At 51.5% G+C, this 24496-nt stretch overlaps 2 protein-coding genes across 5 annotated transcripts in view; one reads left to right on the forward strand and one right to left on the reverse strand.

The window, feature by feature from the left end:
• GIT1 (GIT ArfGAP 1) overlaps positions 1–13384 on the forward strand; it is a 53670-nt gene extending 40286 nt beyond the window's left edge. For 2 of the 4 annotated variants that reach the window (XM_081844117.1, XM_081844119.1), the window contains 11 exons: positions 3276–3373; positions 3856–3967; positions 4061–4194; positions 4840–4992; positions 6862–7107; positions 7365–7418; positions 8760–8846; positions 9274–9350; positions 9976–10158; positions 10688–10754; positions 11834–13384. In XM_081844117.1, coding sequence (XP_081700243.1) covers positions 3276–3373; positions 3856–3967; positions 4061–4194; positions 4840–4992; positions 6862–7107; positions 7365–7418; positions 8760–8846; positions 9274–9350; positions 9976–10158; positions 10688–10754; positions 11834–12046 — 1424 coding nt within the window. In that variant the 3' untranslated portion in view covers positions 12047–13384. The remainder of the gene's footprint in view (positions 1–3275; positions 3374–3855; positions 3968–4060; positions 4195–4839; positions 4993–6861; positions 7108–7364; positions 7419–8759; positions 8847–9273; positions 9351–9975; positions 10159–10687; positions 10755–11833) is intronic. The other 2 variants (XM_081844118.1, XM_081844120.1) reach the window with 1 other exon arrangement.
• An 886-nt stretch (positions 13385–14270) lies between these two features.
• Positions 14271–22273, reverse strand: TP53I13 (tumor protein p53 inducible protein 13). Its single transcript, XM_081844239.1, has 6 exons — positions 22124–22273; positions 20575–20649; positions 17357–17485; positions 16999–17163; positions 16292–16913; positions 14271–14601 (listed from the first exon to the last, which is right to left on the reverse strand). Exons 1-6 carry the CDS (start codon positions 22211–22213, stop codon positions 14486–14488), a joined length of 1197 nt encoding a protein of 398 aa, XP_081700365.1. The 5' UTR covers positions 22214–22273; the 3' UTR covers positions 14271–14485.
• Positions 22274–24496: the final 2223 nt, after the last annotated feature.

Genomic DNA, 24496 nt, shown 5'->3' on the forward strand with positions numbered 1-24496 from the left:
AATAGGGCATGAAAGTTTCAATCAGTGTAGCCCAACATGTCTTGAATCCTCTTCAAGAGCCAGTGTGGTGTAGTGGTTAAGAGCGGTAGACTCGTAATCTGGTGAACCGGGTTCGCTTCCCCGCTTCTCCACCTGCAGCTGCTGGGTGACCTTGGGCCAGTCACACTTCTCTGAAGTCTCTCAGCCCCACTCACCTCACAGAGTGTTTGTTGTGGGGGAGGAAGGGAAAGGAGAATGTTAGCCGCTTTGAGACTCCTTCGGGTAGTGATAAAGCGGGATATCAAATCCAAACTCTTCTTCTTTTTTGGGGGCATGTAGCCCTTTTCTTTCCAAAATAGGGCAGACAACGGCACAGAAAGTGAGAGCCTGTAAAGGGGTGTGGAAGCATCAATTTAGTGCTGCTTTCAATCCCCCCCCCATTTTTTTATTCATTTTATAACACAAATAAACAACACAAACAGAAAAACAATACAAACAAATTCTTGTCGATCAATATCGATTTATTGCATTAGCCGTGGCCATAGCATAATATACATAGAAATGACAAGATAAAATGGGGGTGGGGAAATAAAAGTGGATGTCGTCCTGGGCGAAATACTTTAAAAGAAAAAAAAAGGGGGGGTAACAAAAGTAACAGGGGATTTAAAACATCGAGTGACAGAGAGTACAAAAACAGGTTCAAGTGTGCGACGAATCAACTACATCTGTGGTATTAAAGAAGAAGTTGGTGCCGCTTTCCTCTTCATCACACTAAGCAGGAAGTTAGCTGTCATCTCGGTAATCCAACAGTCAGAATCCTGCAGAAGAAGGGACACTATCCAAGGCTGGATTGGGAGATGAAGCTTGTTCACGAGAGGAGTTAGAAACCGAGATCTTTCATCTGTCCAGTTGGGACAGAAGAGCATTACATGTTCCATAGTCTCCAGAGCCGTGTCGTTGCAGGTGCATGTTCTATTTGCGATGGGAACTCTGGAGTAACGACCCGACAGAACTGCTGTAGGAAAACAGTTGAGACGGGCACAGGTAAAGGCCCTTCGCTTAGCCTCCGAAGGAATTGTGAAGCAGTATAGAGGAATCCTTTCAGGGGGTGGAATAGCTAGGGCTAAGCCTGAACACGGCCCTCTAGCATGGGAAGCTGTGTTAGAGAAGTCAAGTTGTTGGAGCTTCTTTTTGATTAGAGGTAGGGCCACCGGGCTAATATACTCTAAGTTAAAAACAGTTTTGCAGTTCAAATTGAGAAGAGAGTGGAATTTGAGATTAATTGTAGTTTTCCAAGGAGAATTATGAATGTCTCTTAGGATCAGATTGGAGAAACCACCTCTGATTCGAGCATCCGAGGCTAGTAGGTGGGAGCTATAGGAAATGGCTCGACTCCATGCTCGTTTTACAATTGAGGGCTGGGCAAACTCAAGTCGTAGGGCTGCACCTGAGACACATCTCGGGACGCCAGAAAGAGATCTCAGAAACATGTGAAGTGGGCGATCCAAGTTGCCTGATATTGCTGTAGTCCATACTTCGCAGCCATATAATAATTTAGGGACAACTTTGGCATTAAATATTTGAATTGCTGCTGGAAGGTGTTTGCCGCCCTTCTGGTGATAAAATCGGACAATGGCATTAGAGGTCGTGGTAGCAGCAAGAGAAGCAGATTGTAGATGGGTGGTCCAGGAGAGATTATAAGTAAATATTAAGCCTAGGTATTTAAAGGCTTTTACCTTTTCTAAGTAGCCACCTGTGATCTTAATCGGCTCCAGCTTGAGTTTGCGGGAACGAGTGAAGTGAAGGACTTTCGATTTTTTATAATTAATATTAAGAGCTTCTGCCTTACAATAGGTGATAAATGCATTAACTGCATTTGCTAGGTCCGCAGCTGTTCTGGATAAGATGACGGCATCGTCTGCATAGAAAAGGGAAGCAACGGGGTGGCCTGCTAAGTGGGGAGGATACTTAATTGCTAGCTTCAAAGGGGAAAGAGCATCATGAAGATAAAGATTAAATAGTAAAGGGGCCAGGAGACAACCTTGTCAGACGCCCCTGGCCGTTGGAAATGGAGTGGTAAGGGAGCCGTTGGGACCAATTCGGACGCGAGCTGTGGTGTTTGAATAAAGGGAAATAATACAACACAAATAAACAACACAAACAGAAAAACAATACAAACAAATTCTTGTCTTATCCTTATTTTTTCTAAACATTGTTAGGTGGGCTTCCCCAAGTCCCCCCATCTCATTTTCATTTTACCTCATCTTTAGCAGATTACATATATCATAATTTCTAACCATTTTTTTAAATCATGCTTCCTTTTACCCTAAAAATCTTAACATTTTATCACTTACAAATAATACTATTTTAAAATACCCTATCTTCTACTTCTAACCCTACGGCCTATATCTACTTCCAAAGCGATTCAAAGATTTAAATATTAACATATATTTTTTCAAATATTCCTTAAACTTCTTCCAATCTTCTTCCACCGTCTCTTCTCTCTGGTCTCGGAGTCTCCCAGTCAGTTCATCAAGTTCCATAATTAGTGCTGCTTTCAAACTTCCTCAGGGGCACTGATAAAATAGGTTGGCATCCATCTGTCCCGAGAGACAATGGAGTGTGCCTCTGGGGGTGAAGTCAAACAGCTGTGTTTGCAGTTCCTCCCTGGGGTGCAAGCCTGGGCAGGGTAGAGGGAGCTCCTGGGCTGCCCAGATGACAAGATGTGGTCCAGAGGAAAGCAGAGCAAGACGTTTGGCACCAGCTTGGCTGCAGGAGTTGCCGGAGGGAGGCGTACGAGGCGCCATCCAACCTCCTTAGGGACTCCACTCCGAATTTGTGTAGGGTTTGCTCCTGAGCCGTTTCTTCTCCCAAAGAGATCCCGCAAGGCAGCAGAGTTTTAGGATTAGAGTTTTTCTTCTCCGAGATGGGTTACCTTCGCACGTGGACGAGTCCCTCACTTCCCTCCACAGCACACGCAGAAACTGCCTTCTTGGCCATTGGGTCCACTCCATCAGATGGATAAAATAAAGCATCTTATATTTCCCATTTTGCGTTATTTCCCCAGTGTCCCCGGTGCAGACATTTTGAAACACACTGGACTGAGCATAGGGGATATTGCTGCATCTAGCCTTCCCTTCCAGCAAAAGCATTTGTGGTCTGCCCACCCCTTATCGGGGCAAGTCTTAGGATGATGCCACCTGGCCCCCCAAAACCTTTTTGGATGTGTCTGTGCCGGATGGCTAGAAAGCTGGCTAACAATACCTTTCTGCCTGCCCTCCTTTCTCCCTACAAAGTCTGGCTCACGACGCAGAACCACAGCACCTTGGTGACGGAGCGCAGTGCAGTCCCCTTCCTTCCCGTGAACCCTGAATATTCTGCAACGCGCAATCAGGTAAAGCGGGTGGGACGCTACTTATTTCTGCGCGGCTGAGGCCGGCCCTCTCTGCCTACTGTGGTTAATTCTTGGAGGGCAGGGAAGGAGAGAGCTGGTTGGGGCTTCTATCTGGGCCTTGAATCCAGGGCTAGAATTCCTGGTGCCTCTTCAGATTCCAGAGAGCCAGTGGAGTGGAGTGGTTAGAGTGTTGGAATAGGACCTGCGAGAGACAAGGGTTCGAATCCCTCTCTTGGCCAAGAAGCCCAATGTGTGTGGCCTTGGGCCAGTCACCTCCTGTCAGCCTATCCTACCTTCAAAGGTTGTTGTGAGATAAAACGGAGAGGAGGGGAACTGTCTTGTCTTTTAATGCAGAAAGTCCTAATCCTGACTCTGGGTGTTCATTGCGATTCATGGATCTGGGCTGAGCTCTGCCTCCGTTCTGGGCTGGTACACCTTCCCCCATGTGGATGATTCTCTTTCTCTCTCTCTCTTTCTACCAGGGACGGCAGAAACTTGCCCGCTTCAATGCCCGGGAATTTGCCACCCTCATCATCGATATCTTAAGCGAGGCAAAACGCCGGCAGCAGGGCAAAAGCCTCTCCAGCCCCACAGGTTAGGGGGCAAGAGAAAGATGGGGTGCGGTGGGAACAGGGGGGCTGGAGGTCCACCCTGTCTGTTTACGGGGTTGTCACCTTGTCCCTACAGAGATCCTGGACTCCTCTCTCCACGGGCCCAGCGACCTCGACGACCAACACGACTACGACAGCGTTGCCTCAGACGAGGACACGGACCAGGAGCCCCTCCGCAGTGCCAACGCAGGGCGCAATAACCGCGCTCGGGTAAGCCTCCCCCCTGGGTAAAAGGGGGGGGGGAGGGAACTGTGACGTGTGGCAATCAGCAATGAGGACTAGTTTCCTGAGTCATAGCTTTCATTTCCATCAAAATCAAATTCCAGAAATCTTGCCCCGACTTACGTTCCCACCATAAATGATAACGCGTACCAGGTTTATTGCGACCCTTCCAACGCCGGAGAATGACATTTTTGACATTTGCAAAGGAGCACGATACCATCTGTGTAGTCATTTCGAAGAGTTTTCCCTAAGGAAACAGATTTTTAGGGTCACGATTCTCACGTTTTGTTCCAATCCTTTGGGGGGGGGGAATGTGTTCCAATATCTGGTTCCTATACCTTTGTAAGGGGGGGTTAACAGATCTGTAAATTACATGAAGCAATATAGAGTACAGTTTAGAAACTAATAGGGCAAAAATTCTTCCAGCTTTGTCTGGGGTGTTGGGAGGGGGGAACCCCATTTCCTGGCAAAATCTGCTTGGTTTGTTGCTGTTGGCATTCCGCACTGATTTACAAGCATTCCGCAAAGCATGTTGTTTTATGCCTGGAACATTTTTGTGTCCACCCCAGTAATGACCCCATCTCACTGAGCTCTCTCTCTCTCCCCCCCCCCTCTCTCCTCTTGGAAAAAAAGAGCATGGATTCCTCGGACCTCTCAGATGGTCCCATCACGCTGCAGGAGTACCTGGAGGTCAAGAAGGCGCTGGCCGCCTCCGAAGCAAAAGTGCAGCAGCTGATGAAAGTCAACAACAGCCTGAGCGACGAACTGAGGCGGCTGCAGAGAGAGGCAGGTTGCTGTTGGGGGGGTTGGGAAGGGAGCGTCCTGGAAGTGGTCTGAACAGGAGCAGCGACCGCGCGGTGAAATTTGGCAACTTCGTAAGGCGGAAGAAAGAAAGGGTCTGGGATCGACGGCTGAGGCCAGGGGAATGGAGGGCTCTGCCCTAGGTTACGTCACGACTCTTGGTCCAGATAGTTCTCTGCAGTGCGATGCAGCAGCAAAAAGAACTAGTGCTGCATCAAGAGAAGTCTAGTGTCTAGATCAGTGATGGCCAAACCTGGCCCTCCAGCTGTTTTGGGACTACAACTCCCATCATCCCTAGCTAACAGGACCAGTGGTCAGGGATGATGAGAATTGTAGTCCCCAAACAGCTGGAGGGCCAAGTTTGGCCATCACTGGTCTAGATCATGGGTGTGCAAACTAAGGCCCGGGGGCCGGATCTGGCCCAATCACCTTCTAAATCTGGCCCACGGACAGTCTGGGAATCAGCGTGTTTTTAGATGAGTAGAATGTGTCCTTTTATTTAAAATGCAACTCTGGGTTATTTGTGGGGCATAGGAATTCATTATTTCCCCCAAAAAATATAGTCCGGCCCCCCACAAGGTCTGAGGGACAGTGGACTGGCCCCTTGCTGAAAAAGTTTGCTGACCCCTGGTCTAGATCAAGGGAAGGAATAATCCCACTCTGTTCTGCCTTGGTCAGGCCACACCTGAGGTGCTGTGTCCAGTTCTGGGTGCCACAATTTAAGAAGGATGCTGAGAAGTTGGAAGGTGGGCAGAGGAGGGCAACCAGGATGACCAAGGGTCTGGAAACCCAGCCTGATGAGGAACAGTTGAGGGAGTTGGGGATGTTTAAACTGGGAAAGAGGAGTTATGGGAGCCATCTTCAAATATCTGAAGGGCTGTCACATGGAAGAGGGAGCAAGCCTCTGAAACTCTGGCGCCCAGAACTGAACACAGTTTTCCAGGAGGAATCTGACCAAGGCAGAATAAAGGTAAAGGTAAAGGTACCCCTGCCCGTACGGGCCAGTCTTGACAGACTCTGGGGTTGTGCACCCATCTCACTCAAGAGGCCAGGGGCCAGCGCTGTCCGGATACACTTCCAGGTCATGTGGCCAGCGTGACGAAGCTGCTCTGGCGAGCCAGCGCAGCACACGGAAACGCCGTTTACCTTCCCGCTGGTAAGCGGTCCCTATTTATCTACTTGCACCTGGGGGTGCTTTCGAACTGCTAGGTGGGCAGGAGCTGGGACCGAGCAATGGGAGCGCACCCCGCCGCGGGGATTCGAACCGCCGACCTTTCGATCGGCAAGCCCTAGGCACTGAGGCTTTTACCCACAGCGCCACCCGCATCCCAAGGCAGAATAGAGAGGGATTATTACACCCTTCATCTGGACACTAGACTTCTCTCAATGCAGCCTAGAATAGCATGAGCTTTTTTTGCTGCTGTGTCACACTGTTGACTCATGTGAAACTTGGGATCTACTAAGACTCCTGGATCTTTTTTACATGCACTACTAGTAAGCCAGTGTTCCCCGTTCTATATTTGTGCATCTGGTTCTTCCTGCCTAAGTGCAGAACCTGAGTTTTGTCCCTATTGAAATTCATCCTTTTAAATGGGAGTGGGAGGGTAGAGTTAACTGGTTTTTAAAAAATGTATTTTGTGTTTTTATCTTGCGTGTTTATGCTATGGACTGCCCTGAAATCTGCAGATGATGGGCGGTATACAAATTTGATAAGTGCATAAACTTTGCTAGCTCTGACCCAGTCCTCCAATCCGTTAAAATCCTCTCCAATTGTGATTCCGCCTTCGGAGTTAGGAGCTGCCTTCGGCCGGATCCAGCCCTGACAGTCCTGTGCCCCTTCCTCTCGCATTTCAGATCCACAAGCTGCAGGCGGAGAACATGCAGATTCGCCAGCAGGTGGGGCCCATCCACCCGGCGGCAGCGCCACCTCCCAGCGAGCGCCCCGACCACAGCCACGTGACCTCCACGGCCACGGGAGCCCACCGCCGGGACCGCCACGCCTTCTCCATGTATGAGCCGGGCACTGGAGCCCTCAAGCCCTTTGGCCAGCAGCCGATGGATGACCTGGTCACCCGCCTCTCCACCCCGTTCCACCCCGGGGTGAGTGCCAAGGAGAGGAGGGGGCATTTGTGGGTGGGTGTTAAGTGTTTGGGTGCATTTTCCCACCTGACCTCTTGTTCTGCCCCAACATCCTTTGCTTTCAACGAGAAAAAGTGGTTGGTGGGTTCCTTGCTGTGCAGAGCTGTGAGTCGAGGAGAGTGACGTTCGGAGGGTTGGGATTCTGCAATCCAACAGACACTGCTTCTTTGTTGGGGGTCGCCCCCCTGCTCACCCCCTTTGTTCTTCTGCCATTCCAGGAGGTGGACGAAGAAGCCTTGTATTCCATCCACAACCAGACCAGCATCTACCGGGTGAGTGGTGCTTCCTCCAGGACCATTGCTAGACCCTTCAAAGCTTGGGGTCCAATGTGATGACAACACTCTGCTAGTTTATATGTACAGATAGCTAATTTTCGCTAACCTGCCAAGGCAGGTAGGGAGGCGGTTTCACTAGCTTTGCTGCAGAGCCCTATGAGCAAAGTTTTTATTTATTTACTTTATTTTTAAGTTTTAAAAAGGGGGGAGGCTCAGGGTGAAAGATCTGGGGCTCGGCCGCCTCCCTAATGTGACCCTCCCCCCCCGGTTGCTTTTTACGACAGACTTTGCTGACCTCAGACCCTCAAAAATAGTTTGGACTGTAGCCCTCATCATAAACTCCTCGCTCACCCAGGAGCTGATGGGAGCTCTAGTCCAAAGTAGCAGGAGGGCACCAGGTTGGCGAATGTTGCCATTTTTATTTAATGAAAATTATACACTGCTTCACTACCGGGCGGGGGGTGGGGTGGGGAGGAAAGAAACATTGAAGCGGTTTACAAAAAAAAGATAAAACGAAAAAATTATCGGTAAGAAGAATTAAATTAAAAAATTAAGGCTTTTAAAAAGTTACATTAAAAATAGACTAAAAACAGATTAGAACTCGCACCAGTTTCTAAATGTGTGGGTGGGCTTGTCTAAGTGAAAACGTTTTCATCAGGTGCCCCAAAGAGCATACACCTGCCTGATTATCAATTGGCAGGGAGTTCCAAAGTGTAGGTGCTGCCACACTCAAAAAAGAGTTTCTTACACTTGTGGAAGGAGTGTTATGTGGGTCAAAGTGGGTCACCCAGAAGGCTTGAAAATAAAATCTCCTTGGCAAGAGAAACTGATGAACTATGCCGAGATGGCGAGACTAGCTAGGAAAATTTGGAACCAGCAGGACCAGGCTTTCCTAATGGAAGAGGTTTATGATATATTTGAAAGCAATTGTAATCAATTAACATCCCTTGTCGGGTTAAAAGAAGTTTTGTAAGGAGTATTATATAAATCATTGCGAAGGGAATTCCGAATAGTTGTATTTAAGATATGAATTTGTAGCAATAATTATAGTAACAAGATGCGCACTTAGAAAAGACTTTAGAAAACCATCAGTCGAGGTTGAAGGAAGTCCTAGGCTGTGGTAGCCAACATTTTTGAAAAGGATGATATGCTGGAAAATGTGTGTAAAAACCAATATATCTCGCTCCTTCTGGGCTGCTGCTGGGGGCTGGGGGCCACACCCAGACAGAAGACATGAAAAGAAAATCTCCTGGGCTTCTGCCAAGTGATCCCTCTGCCCATCGGAATCCAGTCTCTCTGCGTTTGGCTAACGGCTGCCTCCTGCCCTCTCCCTTTCAGATGCGGAAAGGCGGCTCCATCTCGTCAATGCCATTCCCTCAGTCGTCTCCCCTCTTGTCCTGCGCCCCAGAGAGCGGACGTCACATGGTGACTTATGACATTTTTGTTTGGGGGGTTGGGAGTGTCTGAAGCTTCCTTTTTATTCCAGATCAGACTCTTTGCCCATCTAGCTCAATGCTGTCTGCTCTGACCGGCAGCAGCTATGCCGGGTCTCAGCAAGGGGTGCTTCCTTTCCTAGCCCTGCCGCCTTTTATGGCAGGGATTCAACGCGGGACCTTCTGCATGCAAAATAGGGGGCTCCACCCACTCCCTGCCTGGCTGGACTCTTTGTCCACCTAGCTCAGTATTACCTGCTCTGACCGGCAGCAGCGCTTGGAGTTCCTTTAAACTAGAGATGCCTGGGAACCCTCTGCATGCAAAGCAAGCCTCTGCTCCGGTTACACAACAGGGGTGCCTGCCACCTCCCCCCCCCTTTTAACACTGCCCAATTTCTCTTTCCCCCCCTCCTTCCTAGACTGGAAAACTGGACCGACACGGCAGTGGCACAGACAGCGATTATGACAACACACAGGGCGGGGATCTGCCACTCAGGTGAGGGCGAGGGCTGTGCAGGGCATCCCTCTCTGGGACTTGCACAGGACTAGCTGCTTGAGAAGACCTCGTGGCTCAAAAGCGACTAAGAATTCCAGGCTGCATCCAGTGTGTTCAGTTATCCTGGGAGCAGAGCCAGTGAAATGAATACAGGCGGTCCATTCTCTGCAGTGGGCCTACTCTGAGTAGAGTTTCATTGGAGACACCCCTCAGCTGCCGGCAAGCCAAATTCTGCATTGAGGGAAGTTCGGTTCTGCAACCTGCTAACATTATGCCATTCTTGTGCAATCCTTGTTTTGACAAACTGGGATGTGAGGGTCATGTAAGCAGCTCAGATATCTCCCCTCTCCTTTACAACGGCTGGAAATCTTGCTCAGCAATTCTCCAAGCTTCTGCGGTTTTCCTCTCGCTCTCCCCTCACCCACCATAAGGACTAGAAACTTATTTCGTTCCTTTAAACAGAAGCAAAGATTCTTCTGGCACTCTCTGTCTTCCCTGCCTAGAAATAGTACCCTCCCTGGCTCTTGATGATGGCAATATCTGAGTTGGCATCAGGGATCTGGAGGGTAGCATCTTTCCCTGCCCCCAAACCCACTCTGCTTCTCTCTCCCCCCCCCCTTCTTAGCATGGACGGGAAGCGCTTGCTGGACCTCAGCAAGGACGATGACTTGCACCCAGAACCTGAACCACTGGAAGGCGACCTGGACCCGGGCCTGCCCAGCACAGAAGACGTCATTCTCAAGACGGAACAGGTCACAAAGAATATCCAGGAGCTCCTCCGAGCTGCCCAGGAGTTCAAGCACGACAGGTCAGGATGAATCCCTCCAGGAATCCTCTGGGGAGGGCAAGATGGGGTAGGAACAGATGGATGACGGGCCGTGAGAAATGAAAATGAGTGTGCCTGCTGCATCTCTGTGCGATTCTCCGTTCTGGTCTTCCGCCTAGCCAGCCTCTGCAAGGTTGTCATTCTGGTATACCTTTTGCTGTTGCTGGCATGCAGTTGTTCACGCTGGGGAGACAGCGGCAGGATTTGGCCCTTTCGGAGGACATCTGCCTGTTGTGTGTCTCTGCACGAGTCCCTGCTCTGAGCTTTCCGCTTCCTTAGCAAGGAGGGGTGCCCAGATCTGGGACTTGGGGAGGCGGCAGATTCCCTCAAATGCTCTTAAGGAATCAGAATTGCTCTGCTGAATAAAGTTTGCTTTCTTCTTGAACCCCTAAAGGGATCTTTGGGTAACGCTGCGACTGGGGTGGGGAACTGGCAAGACCTGTAACGCAGGCATGGGGAAAAGAGTCAGTGCTCTGGGCCTGGGCCTCATTCTGTCCCTTCTTAACCCCAGCAGCTTCGTCCCCTGTTCAGAGAAGATTCACGCTGCCGTCACGGAAATGGCGTCGCTTTTCCCTAAGGTAGGAGAGAGCGGGAGTGCCACTTCTGCCGAGAGAGGGGTCTGGGTGTGGAAATCTCCTTCCCAGCCCAGGAAACGTCCGCTCCCTGGGGCTTTTCCTGGACGTATCACCTCCCAAAGGATGTTGCAGAGCTTGGGAAGTTTCCCCTGTGAGGAAAAGTTGCAGCGCCGTTTGCAGTTTAGAGAAAAGACAAGCAAGAAACGGCGTGGTGGAACTTTATAAAATGACGTCTGGCGTTCAGGCAGTGCAGTTAAACTCTGGAACTCCCTGCCACAGTAGGCAGGCATGGCCACCATCAGTTGCTGGAAAGAGCAGGGAGAGTTTTCTCTCCTGCCCGGATCCTGCTTATAGGTTTTTCACTGGGGCATCTGGTTGGCCGCTGTGAGAACAGGATGCTGGTCTAGGTGGGCCATGGGCCTGATCCAGCAGGCTCTAAGGGGCTTCTTAGAAGCAGGGAGTAGGAAGTGATAGTTTAAAATAGGGCCAGGGGGGCAGGAACATGGGACCCTCTCCCACCCCTCTCCAGCAGCCAAGCTCCAACTTCCACCTCCCTCCAACCCGCCCCGCCCCCCCTATTATTTTGAATTTTTACATACACACAGAGATGAACAAGTCTAACCACTGCGATGTTATTTTCCTATGATTGAGCAGGATATAAATTTAGGAAATACATTTTTAAAAAATTGACTGCCTAATGATGACTAGTTTTGGAAATGTAAAGCAAAACAGGCAACCTTTTGAGGCTCTCTGCACATGTTTTTGGGTTGGTGAAGTGTAGGGTTAATTCAGGCCCTTACTCCAAACTGGCTGGATGTGCAGGGCTAATTCAGGCCCTTACTCCGAACTGGCTGGATGTGCAGGGCTAATTCAGGCCCTTACTCCGAACTGGCTGGATGTGCAGGGCTAATTCAGGCCCTTACTCTGAACTGGCTGCGTAGGCCAGACAGAGCCCCTTTAGTCAGCCATGAGGTTGGGCGGCCGCCTTGCAAGTTCACAGTAAGGAGGTTAGACTTGAACTCTGGACCGCTGGACGTGAGTTGGGAGTCTTATGCCACTCTCCCTTTCCGCTCCTTTCGCAGAAGCCAGCCCTGGAGACGGTGCGCAGCTCCTTGCGCCTGCTGAACGCCAGCGCCTACCGCCTGCAGAGTGAGTGCCGCAAGACGGTCCCCCCGGAGCCGGGGGCCCCTGTGGACTACCAGCTCCTGACCCAACAGGTCATCCAGTGTGCCTACGACATCGCCAAGGCCGCCAAGCAGCTGGTGACCATCACCACCCGCGAGAAGAAGCAGTGAAGGGCGGGCAGGTGGGGGGGGCGTGAGGCTAGCACATCCCCTCTTCCTCCCCGCCCCCCAGCTCCTCTCTTCCCCACTGGAGGACTTTGGGGGGTGCAGCCACTTGGAAGTGTCCTTTCCCCACCGACTCACCTGCCCCCCTCCCTGCCAATCAGCCCACCTGCCCAGGCTGGGTTAGATCAAGGCTCCCCACTGCAGCTTGTGGGGGGCAGGATCGGGGCCCTAGAGGGCACACGCCCCATGGCGCTGGGGTGCCTGTGCAGTGAAGAAATCTCCCGCTGTAAATATTCCCATCTCCCCATCCTTTGGCACTGGGGGGGGGGTGTACATGTGTGGCGTTCAAGATCCGGGAGGAAGCAGGCCAGAGCCCCCGCCTTGCATGCAGACGGTCCCGGGTTCAAGCCCCAACAGCATCTCCAGGCAGGGCTGGGAGAGGCCCCTTGCCTGAGCCCCTGTTGAGCTGCTACCAGTCAGTGCAGACAGTCCTGGGTGGACAAATGGCTTGGACTTGTATTGCGTTCATCATCATCATCACAAGTCTGCTCAGGGCGGTTGAGAGTTCAAGCCTAGAACCCCCAGCTGGAGAGGGGCCACACAGTTCATGTAGCCCAACCCCCTGGAAGGCAGGAATCGCAGCCCACTGACCCGAGTTGGCTCCAGAGGCAGATGGAAGTGACGCATCCAGACAAACCTGAAGGGCCGCAGGTTAGCTTTTCCTGCCCTTTGTAACAGGGCGGGGGTCCTCCTGAAGGGAGTCAAATCTCTCTCTCCCCCCCCCTTGCAAACACTACTCTTCCTCCTCCTCCTCCTCCTCCCCACCTTCCCATATAGTGCGTGGAACTGTATGTGTCCCATTCCTGACCCACCTGACCACGCACCGATATATATATATATGTATAGAGAGATATATAAACACCAAATGTATTTATCTCACCACGTTCCCTCCCCTAATAGTGTTAACACTGGAATTACAACATCTAGGTGCTGTGGGTCGGGGCATCATTCCCCCCCCCCTCCCCGGAAACCTCCGGCTGGATCACTTCTCCCCCCCCCCAATCCCTCCATCATTCCTTTTTTGGGGGGGGGAGTATGGGGGCTGCCTTTGCCTCCGTAGCAAAGAATCAGTTCCCCTCCCCACTTCCCCCTCACTGGCCAGTCGTGTTCCCCCTGCCCCCTTGAAATCTGTGAAGTTTTTCAGGCCATTGAGGGAATGTGGGGTGGGCTACCGGAGTGGGGTGGGGGAGACACATGGCTATTGAGGGCTGCATCTGGGCACTGCGCTGGAAATCTTGTTTGTCCTGTACATTTGTAACAAATAAAAAGATGTGAGCATCTCCCGGGGTTGCCCTGTTGGAATAACTTATTTCCTCCCCTCTAAAAACGGCCACACCATACAGAGGTCATTTGAACCCGTTACCCTACCCCCAGAACCAGCTGAATGTCTCGTCCGTCCTGGAAGATTCCTGTGGTTTGAGTATGCGCATGTTCCTGGGATCTAGGACAGGAATGTTGCCCAGCGGTAGAGAAGGTCCCAGGCTCAATCAGGGCAAGGCAGTGTGGCATAATGGTTAGAGCCTTGGATTAGGACCTGTGAGAAACCAGGGCTCAAATTTATCCCCATGCAGCTCACTGGGTATGACCCTGGCTCAGCCTTGCCTACCTCACAGGGTGGTTGTGGCAATTAAATGAGGAGGGGGAGAACCACCTTGAGTTCCTTGGAAGAAAAGGTGTTGCGTCAATGTAATAAATGAACCCTTCAAAAATACCCCCCGTGAGCGACTGCCAGTCAGTGCCAGGAGGCAGGCCCTTTGTACCTCTCTCTGCAGCCTAATCCCAGGTGGCACACGTTCTCCTTTAGTGTTTTGGCCAGGCTGGATAGTGTCCTTGAACTTTTGATAAAATCAATGAATTGTAGAGCTGCGAGGGACCCCAGGGGGGTCATCCAGCCCAACCCCCTTCTATAAAATTCTACGAAAACAAAATTTTCAAGAGGGGAGGCTCCTTTTCCTACCACTTGCACTTCCCTGGCTGTTGACATGCAGCTCGCAGGACAGTTTGCGCTACCCCAATCGCCTAGTCCTCATGGCTACAGAAGACCATATCTGTGCTGCCCTCAGAAAACTGACCCACGCAGAACAGACTGGGCTCTGTGCCTGCAGCGCAAAGCATGCCTTTCCCCCTGATCTGCAAACCTCCCGTTTGCTTTAGGGATGCCTCATCCTGCTTTCGTAGCAAAAATAAAAGATTTTATTGCGTAAGAAAAACAAACGAAGGCAAGGAGCCAGCTCCTCCGGAGAGTAAACAGACCACGGTCCGGCTGCTGTTTCACCGCAACACCAAAGTTTCGCCTGCAGACGACCTCTTCCTCTTTGCTGCGTTGGCAAAGCCCAGATTTCCGGGAGGCCTTAGGCTGGACATCTCCGCCCAAGAGGGTCGTCCCTAATCTGAGCTGTCGCTGGTGGACGTTGGCAGAAGAGGCGCCTTGGGTGGGAGCTGCTGCCGACTCCGTTTCTTGCGCCTGGTCTGGGCAGAGAGAAGACGCCGCTTGATCACAGCTGCAAAAGGAGAAAGGAGCAGAAAGACTCTGCAAGCCGGCAGGAAGAGGGGGGGCCAGCCCCATTGCTGACCTCCTGGAACCAAGTCTCCTGCCGACTCTGGGTCCGTGGAGAGATATGGAAACGTAATAGGGGACCCTCCACACCTCACCACGGGGTCAAGCAAAGCAGTCATGCCCCCCCCCGTCCCCACTGCAGCCAGCCCCACTGAAATTTTAGGCAGGGGACCACATCGCAACAGGAAGGTCCCAGGTCTAAATCACAGCATCTCAAGGTAGAACTAGAGATACCTCACCAGGTATAAAACCAATCAAACAACTGGGTGGCAAACGCAGAAGACTCTTCCTGAATGAAAATTTGCATCTGGGTCCTCACTAGCTGATGGCCATTTCCAAATTACAGTGGTGCCTCGGGTTAAGAACTTAATTTGTTCTGGAGGTCCGTTCTTAACCTGAAACTGTTCTTAACCTGAAGCACCACTTTGGCTAACGGGGTTGCTGCACCGCTGTCGTGCGATTTATGTTCTCATCCTGAAGCAAAGTTCTTAACCCGAGGTACTATTTCTGGGTTAGCAGAGAGTGTAACCTGAAGCACCTGTAACCTGATGTACCACTGTATTATTATTATTATTATTAGTAGTAGTAGTAGTAGTAATAACAATTTATTATTTATACCCCACCCATCTAGCTGGGTTTCCCCAACCACTTTGGGCAGCTCCCAACAGATTAATAATAACAATAGCAATAAAAGATCAAACATTAAAAACTTCCCTAAACAGGGCTGCCTTCAGATGTCTTCTAAATGCCAGATAGTTGTTTATTTCCTTGACATCTGATGGAAGAGCGTTCCACAAGGCCGGGCGCCACCACCAAGAAGGCCCTCTGCCTGGTTCCCTGTAACCTCATTTCGCGCAGGGAGGGAACCGCCTGAAGGCCCTCAGAGCTGGACCTCAGGGTCCGGGCAGAACGATGGAGATGGAGATGCTCCTTCAGGTATACTGGGCCGAGGCCATTTGGGGCTTTAAAGGTCAGCACCAACACTTTGAATTGTGCTTGGAAACGTCCTGGGAGCCTATGTAGGTCTTTCAAGACCGGTGTTCTATGGTTCCAACCTCTGCCATGAACTTCTCCAGTGAGGGATGGCCCACCACACCTCTAGGTAATTGGGAGGTGGGCTGCCTGAATGCAGAGACCCCCTTCAGCTTTGCTAGAAGGTAACTGTGAATATTCACCCCCAGAATGACTTTGCCTGATCCAGAAGTGCTGCAAAATCTCAGGAAAAGCTGCGGATCTCCTGCCACTGCTAGACTCCCATCATCCCTGACCCACTGGGCATCCCGGCTGGAGTGCTTGCAAGTTGGGAGTCCGGCAACACCCGGAAAGCCAAACTTTCCTCACCCGCACTGCTCTAAGCGTTGTCAAGCACAGAGCAGGGGTAGGCTGCATCTTGTGGCAGAGCGTACCGCAGCCGGCAACCAGCATTTCCCACCCTCCTCGTCAAGCACGGAGTTCGAGTAGGCCACATCTTGTGGCCAGGAGTTCCGCAGATTACCCAATCTTAGGTTCCTATGGTAAACAACCAGCATTTCCCCAGAGGTTAAAATTGGGCACTGAGTTTGCTCTGGATATGTGTATATGATGCACCTGCCCCACTGCATGGGGGGAGGGCTGAGACCCCGCAGGCCACTCACCAGCCACTGTGTCGCTCCCCTCCTCGGTGCTCGTGGTCCAGTAGAGACTTCTCCCGCGGCGGCACTTCCGGTGGAGCCGGGTGTAAAGAATGGCAAGGGTCAGCACCACCAGCAGGAAAGTGAGGGCACTGGCCGCCCAGGCTGCCTCTTCGGTGCGTGGGGTGGGGACACGGACCCCCGCTTGGGACCCTCTGGCTTCCTTCCTGCCTTCGTGGCCTTGCGCTTTGCTGAGTCCTCCATCCGGGCACCGGCATCCCGTGCCGGCAGCAGCTCTCGCCTCAGTGCGCAGGACGGGCAGCGAGGGGCGGATGTCCTGCGTGACGAGGGGCTGCTGCCCCAAAAGGCCATCTGGCAGGGGCGTCACACTTGGCCGGGCCTGTCTGCCGAGGTCTATTGACTCTGAAATGCCCTTTTGCTCAGCCTGCAAGCTCAGGGTAACGGGAGGCGGGCCGCCGTTTGCACCTTCCACGGGGTTGGCGATTGCGGAATGCCTTCCGCCACCCACATCTGCTTGCAGAAGGCCATCTGCCCGGCGACGAAGAGCCCGGCGCTTCCTACCCGGTCTCCGCAGTTTCCGGGGACCTCGAGCGGCTTCCGAGTATTGGAGCAGCTTCTGCAAAGCCTGGGAACAGGAAAGAGGTGCCGGATTTTATCGGCGGTTCCTGCGGCGCTCTTCCCCTTCCGCCACCAACCAACCGTCGCCTCACCTGTGCCAGGTGCGTTGGGCACAAACCTCCGCCCGCCGCAGATGCTCGCTTCAGGAAACGGCAGCATTCCCCACCTGTCGGGGGCTTCTCAGAGGTCTGCTGGGCCATGTGGCTCTCGAGCCAAGCAACGGCCTGGGCCACTTCTGCCTTTGACAGTGGCAGGGGCTGCAGAGCAAAAGAGCTGGTTAGCCAAAGCAAACACAGCCCCTTTAGCCGTGATTTCTGCAGCGGGTCAGACTAGATGACCCTCGGATCCAACTACGGTTCTGTGATTTCCTCCTCCCGCTCCCCAAATCCTGGAGGGCCCATGGCAGGGAATCGTCTCCCTTGCCTGGCAGCCTCTGCCCAGCACACTCACCCAATGTCCTGTGGGGCCATCATGCGGGGCTCGGACCTGGTGGGGCAGGCAGGCTCGGGCCAGGAGGGTCAGCTGTTGGCGGAGGAAGAGGGGAGAGCACTGGTGGTCGAGAAAAACAATGCCCCCATCCTATGGAGAGAAGACTTTTTAAAGAAATGAAGATACTCACATACCATTTACTGATCTTGGGTGATATCTCCTAATGGTCAGTCCCCCAAGCACATCTGTCTAGGGGTTGGCAACGCTTTTGGCCCCAGCAGGCCAGGTCTGGAACTGGCAGATGGTAATAAGAATAAGAATAAGAATAATTTTATTATTTAAACCCCTCCCATCTGGCTGGGTTTCCCCAGCCACTCTGGGCGGCTTCCAACAAAATATTAAAATACCATAATACATTAAAAGCTTCCCTAAACAGGGCTGCCTTCAGATGTCTTCTAAAAGTCTGGTAATTGTTGCTCTCTATGACATCTGGTGGAAGGGGGTTCCACAGGGCGGGTGCCACCACCAAGAAGGCCCTCTGCCTGGTTCCCTGTAACGTGGCTTCTCGCAACGAGGGAACCGCCAGAAGACCCTCGGAGCATCTGGTTGGCCACAGTGATAAGAGGATGCTGGACTCTCTGGGCCCCTCTGGCAGCCAGCCTCTCCCAGGCTCACAGAGTAAGGATATCAGACAGACAGCGTGGTGTAGTGGTTAGCGTATTGGACCAGGGCCTGGGAGACTGGGTTTCAAATCCTCCCACTCAGCCGTGGGTGACTCTGGGCCAGTTGCCGCTTCTCAGTCTAACCCACCTCACAGTGTTGTCGTGGGGTTTAAATGAGGAGTGGGAAAGCATCAAGCAACTTGGAGAAAAGGTGGGATATAAACAAATCTAAGGGGGTTGGACTAGATGACCCTTGGTGTCCCTTCCAACTCTGCTGGGAATTGCAAGTAGGGAGAGTTGCCGCTGTTGTGCTCAGGTCTGCCTTGTGGGCTTCCCCAAAGAGGCATCTGGCAGGAGGCTGGACTAGATCCTTTGGCCTGATCCTGCAGGCTCTCCTTATGTTCTTATGGAACCTCCAGGTTCAGAGGCAGTCTATCTTGGCTGCTGAGTTTTTAAGGGGTGTTTGGCCACTGTGAGGACAGGAGGCTGGACTAGGTGGGTCCCCTTTGGCCTGATCCAGCTTCTTTCTGAAGTTCTGAAGTTCTTACTGGGCCAATTTTACGCAAATCAATGGGGCCTGATCAGCTTGGGAACGATCCCTTTGCCAGCGGAGTTCAAAATGCCTAAAGCGGGCGGATTCTTCCGGGCACAAGGAAGCTTCTCCCCCTTCCCATGCTTCTCTGTGGGGAATGAGGGGGGAGAAGGAGAGGGACTGCCTTCCAAATGCCACCTGGGCAATTTCCCATTGGCCCAGAGGAAGGAGGGAGGAGCCCCTGGCTTTGGGTGGGGACCAATGGGACAGAAGCAGGGGACACCCTTTTCCCGCCTCTGCATGCTTTGGGAATTAAAGGAGAAGGGAAGAAATAGGATCCTCCCGGAACCAGACCCCCATCACGTCTGAAGCCAGATTGGAGGCCCCGATCCCACACTCCAAATGCAAGCCGAATGGGTCAAGATACAGCAAAATTATAGAAAGAAGCCTCTAGGTGCTGTTTCAGTACTTGGAGGCAGGGGAAAACTACTTTGTTCACTTGAGTATTTGCTGATCACTAAAACCAAGCTTTCGCCATTAACCCCTGGACTGATTTGTCCTTTTAATTGTCCCGCTTTTATCAAGAACTTTAACCTAATTGTCATAGCAAATGCAGCTGGAATTTTTTTGGTGAAGGGCAGTTCAGAAGGGTTTAAAAAATAAACAATATGCATTAATAGGCTGAAGAGAACAGGTCAACACATATACGGTCAACACATTGCAAATCTGTGCTGTGGACACAAACTAGGGTGGCCTTAAAAGATGGGGCAAATTCACAGAGAAGAGGGCTCTCAGTGGCTACTGACCACAAGGTAAAGGTAAAGTGGATGACCACATGGGTGGCGCTGTGGTCTAAACCCCTGAGCCTCTTGGGCTTGCCGATCGGAAGGTTTGCGGTTCAAATCCCCGTGATGGGGTGAGCTCCCGTTGCTCTGTCCCAGCTCCTGCCAACCTAGAAGTTTGAAAGCACACCAGTGTGAGTAGATAAATAGGTACCGCTGTGGCAAGAAGGTAAACGGCGTTTCCGTGTACTCTGGTTTCCGTCACAGTGTCCCCTTGCACCAGAAGCGGTTTAGTCATGCTGGCCACATGACTCGGAAATCTGTCTGTGGACCAACGCTGGCTCCCTTGGCCTGAAAGCGAGATGAGCGCCGCACACCAAGGTCGCCTTTGACTGGACTTAACTGTCCAGGGGTCCTTTACCTTTTACCTTTTTTACTATCCAGAATGGTTGCTCAGGTCTTGCTTGTGGATTTGGCTTTGGGGTACCTAGTTGGCCATTGTGAGAAAAAGATGGTGAACTAGAGGGGCCCCCTTTGGCCTGATCCTGCCGGGCTCATTTATCAGGGTCTTAAACTCTGGAATGGGGCACACAATCCAGCTTCCTGCAAAGTTCAGCTTATTTACGTTCCTATTTACCTAAAACAGTTTTACACCATAAAACGCCCAAGGCACTGAGCAACATTTAGAAGCCAATATACGGGTTAGCAACCACGACGCCCGCTAGCAAAATTAGTAGATAAAATAAATTTCTAGAACAAGCACTGGGAATAAAATGAAAGGGAGGAGATGGGAAAATAATACAGAGAGAGAAAGATACCAGAGTCAAAGCATACCAGGCAGAACAACATCAGAATCTCACCCACCAAGTACCAGGTGGGTCAAACAAACATTCCAGGAAAAGTTAAGAACCGTTTCCAACCAAAATGCCTCTCTTTAAATTAAAAGGTGTTTACAAGGCAAAGGAATGGCTATCAGAGTAGGGCCCTTCCAAATATATGCTTTTTAAAAAGCACGTGATTCACACTCAAAGGCCACAGGAGGGTAGTATGAATGAGATTTTGATTCCTTGCCGTGAGTTGCAAAACCAGAATACATTATGCAAAATCATGCAAACTGACTGGAATTTTTGATGGTGTGGGCAGGAGAATTTGGCTTCTTGGGGTATGAGAATTTGGACACCTTGCGTGCAAATGTTTTATTTTGGGGTACCGATGCCCCTGAAAATATTTCGGATGGTTATGGCTTCAGAGCTAGCTTTCTACCTGCTGAGGGATTGGCCAGGATACCACACGACAGCGATACTGCTCTTCGGAGGGGAGATCTTGTTGAAAACTGGGCTGCAAGGAAGAAAACAAACAACAACTTAGAATTTCCCTCCCCCAATAGATCTCTCTCTCGCCACACCAGGCTTTTTCTTCACCAAACCCTCCTTTCCAAGGCAAGCTAAGTTTTGTCCTCACCTCTTCAATCCTGCCCTTAATCCAGAAGCATGAGGACTAGAACCTATGTTTCATTTTTAGGGGAAGAGCCATAGCTCAGTGAACGGACACCTGCTTTGCATGCAGAAGGTCCCAGCTTCTCCCTAACAGCATCTCCAGGTTGGGCTGAGAAAGGGGTCCCTTTCTGAGACCCTGGAAATCGACAGATGGTAATTGTGGTCCAAAACCTTCAGAGGCCCCCGGGGAGGGCAAAAGGCACCCTGGAAAGGCTATCTGCCGCTAATCACACCAAGTGCAGAGTTTTGAAATTTGACTAGGAGAGGGAGCCAGCATGTTTCAACCTCAAAATGTGAAAAATGTGAATGTGTTGCTTTAAAAGCGTGGGGACGGTTCTTTCTTTCTGGTTTATTAGGAGCAGCCAAAAGCCCCAACTGCAGGTCACGGATTGGGCCCAGAGGAGAGCATCCTGACCCCATGGAAGTGGTCCAAAGCAGGCATTATTTGCCCACCCCTGTCTCCTACCATGTCCTGCCAGCAACTTTTAATGGCCAGTCTGTACCTAAACAGGTTTCAGCCAAGCTTTGAATAAGGCTTAAAGCCCGATACTGTGGTCCTATCTGCTCCTCTGGAACCCCAATTAACAGGCAATGCATTTGAAAGGAAGTTTTATTCAGAATAGATCCACTAAACTTAACGCTCTTAGTTTACTCACGTCCATTATTAGTGCCTGTGAGTCTACTCTGAGTATGACTAACGCAGGATCCAACCCAACAGGCCGAGTGGTGACTTGTTTTTTGTTCAAAAGTTTGTTTTGGTACTAGTCTGCTACTTTATAAAATGTGTGCACTTAAACCCCTCCCCCCCTCAAGACAGCGCTTGGCTCACTAACGTACAGACAGGAAAGTTTGGGCGGCGGGAGGCGGGGGGGGGGGGAGAGACGATCGAGGGTTTGCTCAAGAAGATGCGTAGCTGGAATTTAGAAGCAGCCTCTGAGCACGTGCAGAGCGTGCCCCACAGGATTCACGACCACCGCCTTCTGAGACTCGGGACCACCTTCTCTTCGGGGCCAAAACACACAAGCTCCCCTACTCCCACCCCAAGTCCGACTCCGGTTCTGGAACCGCTAGTCTCCACTCTCCTAGTCAAACAAGGGATTGAAAAAAGCAGCAGCCGCCGAGAGCTTTGCAGCCCCTGAAATCAACAGATCACGGCGAGTTACAACTAACTTTTAAGGTCATCTCGGTGCAATGGAGGCTGATTTAGGAGTCCCGCGCCCCAGAGCGCCTCCCTCCTTGGTTGGCTGGGAGGGGGTCGCGAAAGGGCAGAAAGAGAGCGAGAAGAGCGCAAGAAGAGCGCGCCGCCTCTGCCTCACCTTCCCCGCCTCGACGCCGGGCGCCAGGCTGAGCAAAAAGAGCAGGATCGGGGGCCCCGGAGGCGGCAGCAGCAGCAGCGGCTCCCCCATCCGGTCCGGCGGCAGCGGCGGCGGCGGCTGGGCTGGGCTGGGCCGGTCCCTCGGGCGCCGCCTCCTCGCGCTCCTCCCGTGCGCTCTGCGCGTAAAAGCGCACCGCCTGGCGGCCGTCGGAGTTCCGGGCGCGCCGGACCCCAAGCTCGGCGGGAAGGCGGAGCCTGGGAAGGAGCGAGCCGGCTGGCTACGGGCCAGGGAGGGAATGCCGTTTCGCAAGCGCTGATCGCCTAATGAAATCCCTCTTTACCAACTCGAACAGCTGGAAAGGGGAATCGGACAAATGCAGGCTGGAGAAGGGACCGGAGAGATCAGTGGCTGGGGCGAGCAAACATCTCTCCCCGCTGGAGAGGGCGGGTGCCCTCGGGTCTCACTTGCCGGCTTGCAGCGGGTTGACTGGTCGAACAGGAATCCCGGGCTAAACAGGCCTTTGCCCCGATACGCGGCAGCCAGCAAGCTCTTCTGACGTTGCTTTTATTCATTTCATTATGATAATATCCCACCTTTGCCCCAAGGAGCTCCACGTGGTTTACAGAGTCCTCACTCACACTGATTTTATCCTCAAAACAATCCTGGGAGGTTGCCTTCTTTGGGCTCGTCTTATGTAACCTCCAGGTCCAGAGGCACTCTATCTAGATTCTTTAGGGTATTTGGCCACTGTGAGAACAGGATGCTGGACTAGATGGGCCCCCTTTGGCCTGATCCAGCAGGCTCTTCTTACCTTACTTGGAAACAATGGCATGCTCCTCCTTGAACTTCTCTGCATTAAAATTAGATCCAAGCAGTCAGTCGTCTTGATTATTAATTTTCACATCCACTGTTTAAGAAGAGGAAGGCTCCAGAATACCAGATGGATGGAAGTCAGTCTTTGATCAGCCTTGAGTCATAACAGCCAGATGGACGCATCGAGAGGAGCGTGGGGAACGTCAGTCTTCAGCCTCTTGATTTGAAAACAGAATAATTAGCAAGGAAAATTTAAAGGCTAACTAATTCCCCCAGTGATGGCTGGTTGCCATTGGGACCGATAGGGCAGAAGGCAGGGAGTTTAACAGTAGGGGGCGCCAGAGCCAATGACAGGCAGAAACAACAAATTCCAGTTTTGTCCCCAAGCTCCCCACCCCACCCCCACCCCCGCTGAAGTCTACAAGGGACAACACTGAGACTAAAGAGGAGGCTGGGAAGCTGATGGGTAGGGCCACCCTCTGGACTGGATGAGGGCAAGCAGAGGTCGGTGGGGCAGTGCCCCATTTCCCCTCCAGGACTAATCAGCACTGAAAACAACTAAGAGCAATGATCTACTGGAGCAGGGCAGCTCTCACAAGTGGTGGACATTGGCAGACACAGATGAAGAGAGTCTCTGCTTTTAAGTGGCCCAAGATCTTGCTCTCTCTCTCTCTGTGGTTTTTTTGTTTTTGCTGTAAACTTTAAATGACCCTTTGAGGAGGCAGCCTTCAGGTCCCCTGAAGTTTAAGGGACATGCCTCCTCTCCCAAACTTCGGATGGCTTATGTCCACATTTGGGGTGGGGGTGGGGACACACACACTTCTTCTTCTGCTGCTGCTTCTGCTTCTGCTTCTGCTTCTTCTTCCTCTTCTTCTTCTTCTTCTTCTTCTTCTTCTTCTTCTTCTTCTTCTTTTAATCTTTCAATGTATTTTTATAAAAGATTTTCTTGATTTACAAAGGTATGTGCAATGTCTCTCTCTCATATTCCCTCCCCCACGTAACACTTTTTTTAAAAAACAAAAACAAAACAAATTGGTTTCATTTGTTGAGACATTAGGAAGAATGGGGGAAAGAGGTGGAGGGGGGGTCGGGTGGTGATGTTTCTATTTTACTTAATATATGTGGGGTTTTGTGTCAGCGTTGCTTGTGCAGGTTCTGTGCTGTTCACTTGTGTTCCTTTGGTGGTGAGAGAGGTTGGGGTTGGCCGAGGGTGTGGCTGTTTGTTTGTGGTTGGCTGTGGTGGTCTTTGTTTTCGTGTGTGAGTGGGGTGGGTGGGTGTTTTGAATCAGGTTAGCCATATTGATTTGTATGCTGTTGGTGGATTTTTGTCATTGCCTTGTTGGGCTGTGTATGTGATAAAGGGGAGCCATACCAGGGTGAAGGCATCTTCTTCTATTTGGGGGGAACACACTTCTGAAATACAGTGGTACCTTGGGTTAAGAACTTAATTCGTTCCGGAGGTCCATTCTTAAGGCACCACTTTAGCTAATGGGGCCCCTTGCTGCCGCTGTGCCGCCACCACACGATTTCTGTTCTCATCCTGAAGCAAAGTTCTTAACC

The sequence above is a fragment of the Podarcis erhardii genome (genome assembly GCF_964252035.2).
Source record: "Podarcis erhardii genome assembly, chromosome: 16".
In the NCBI taxonomy this organism is placed as follows: Eukaryota; Metazoa; Chordata; class Lepidosauria; order Squamata; family Lacertidae; genus Podarcis; species Podarcis erhardii.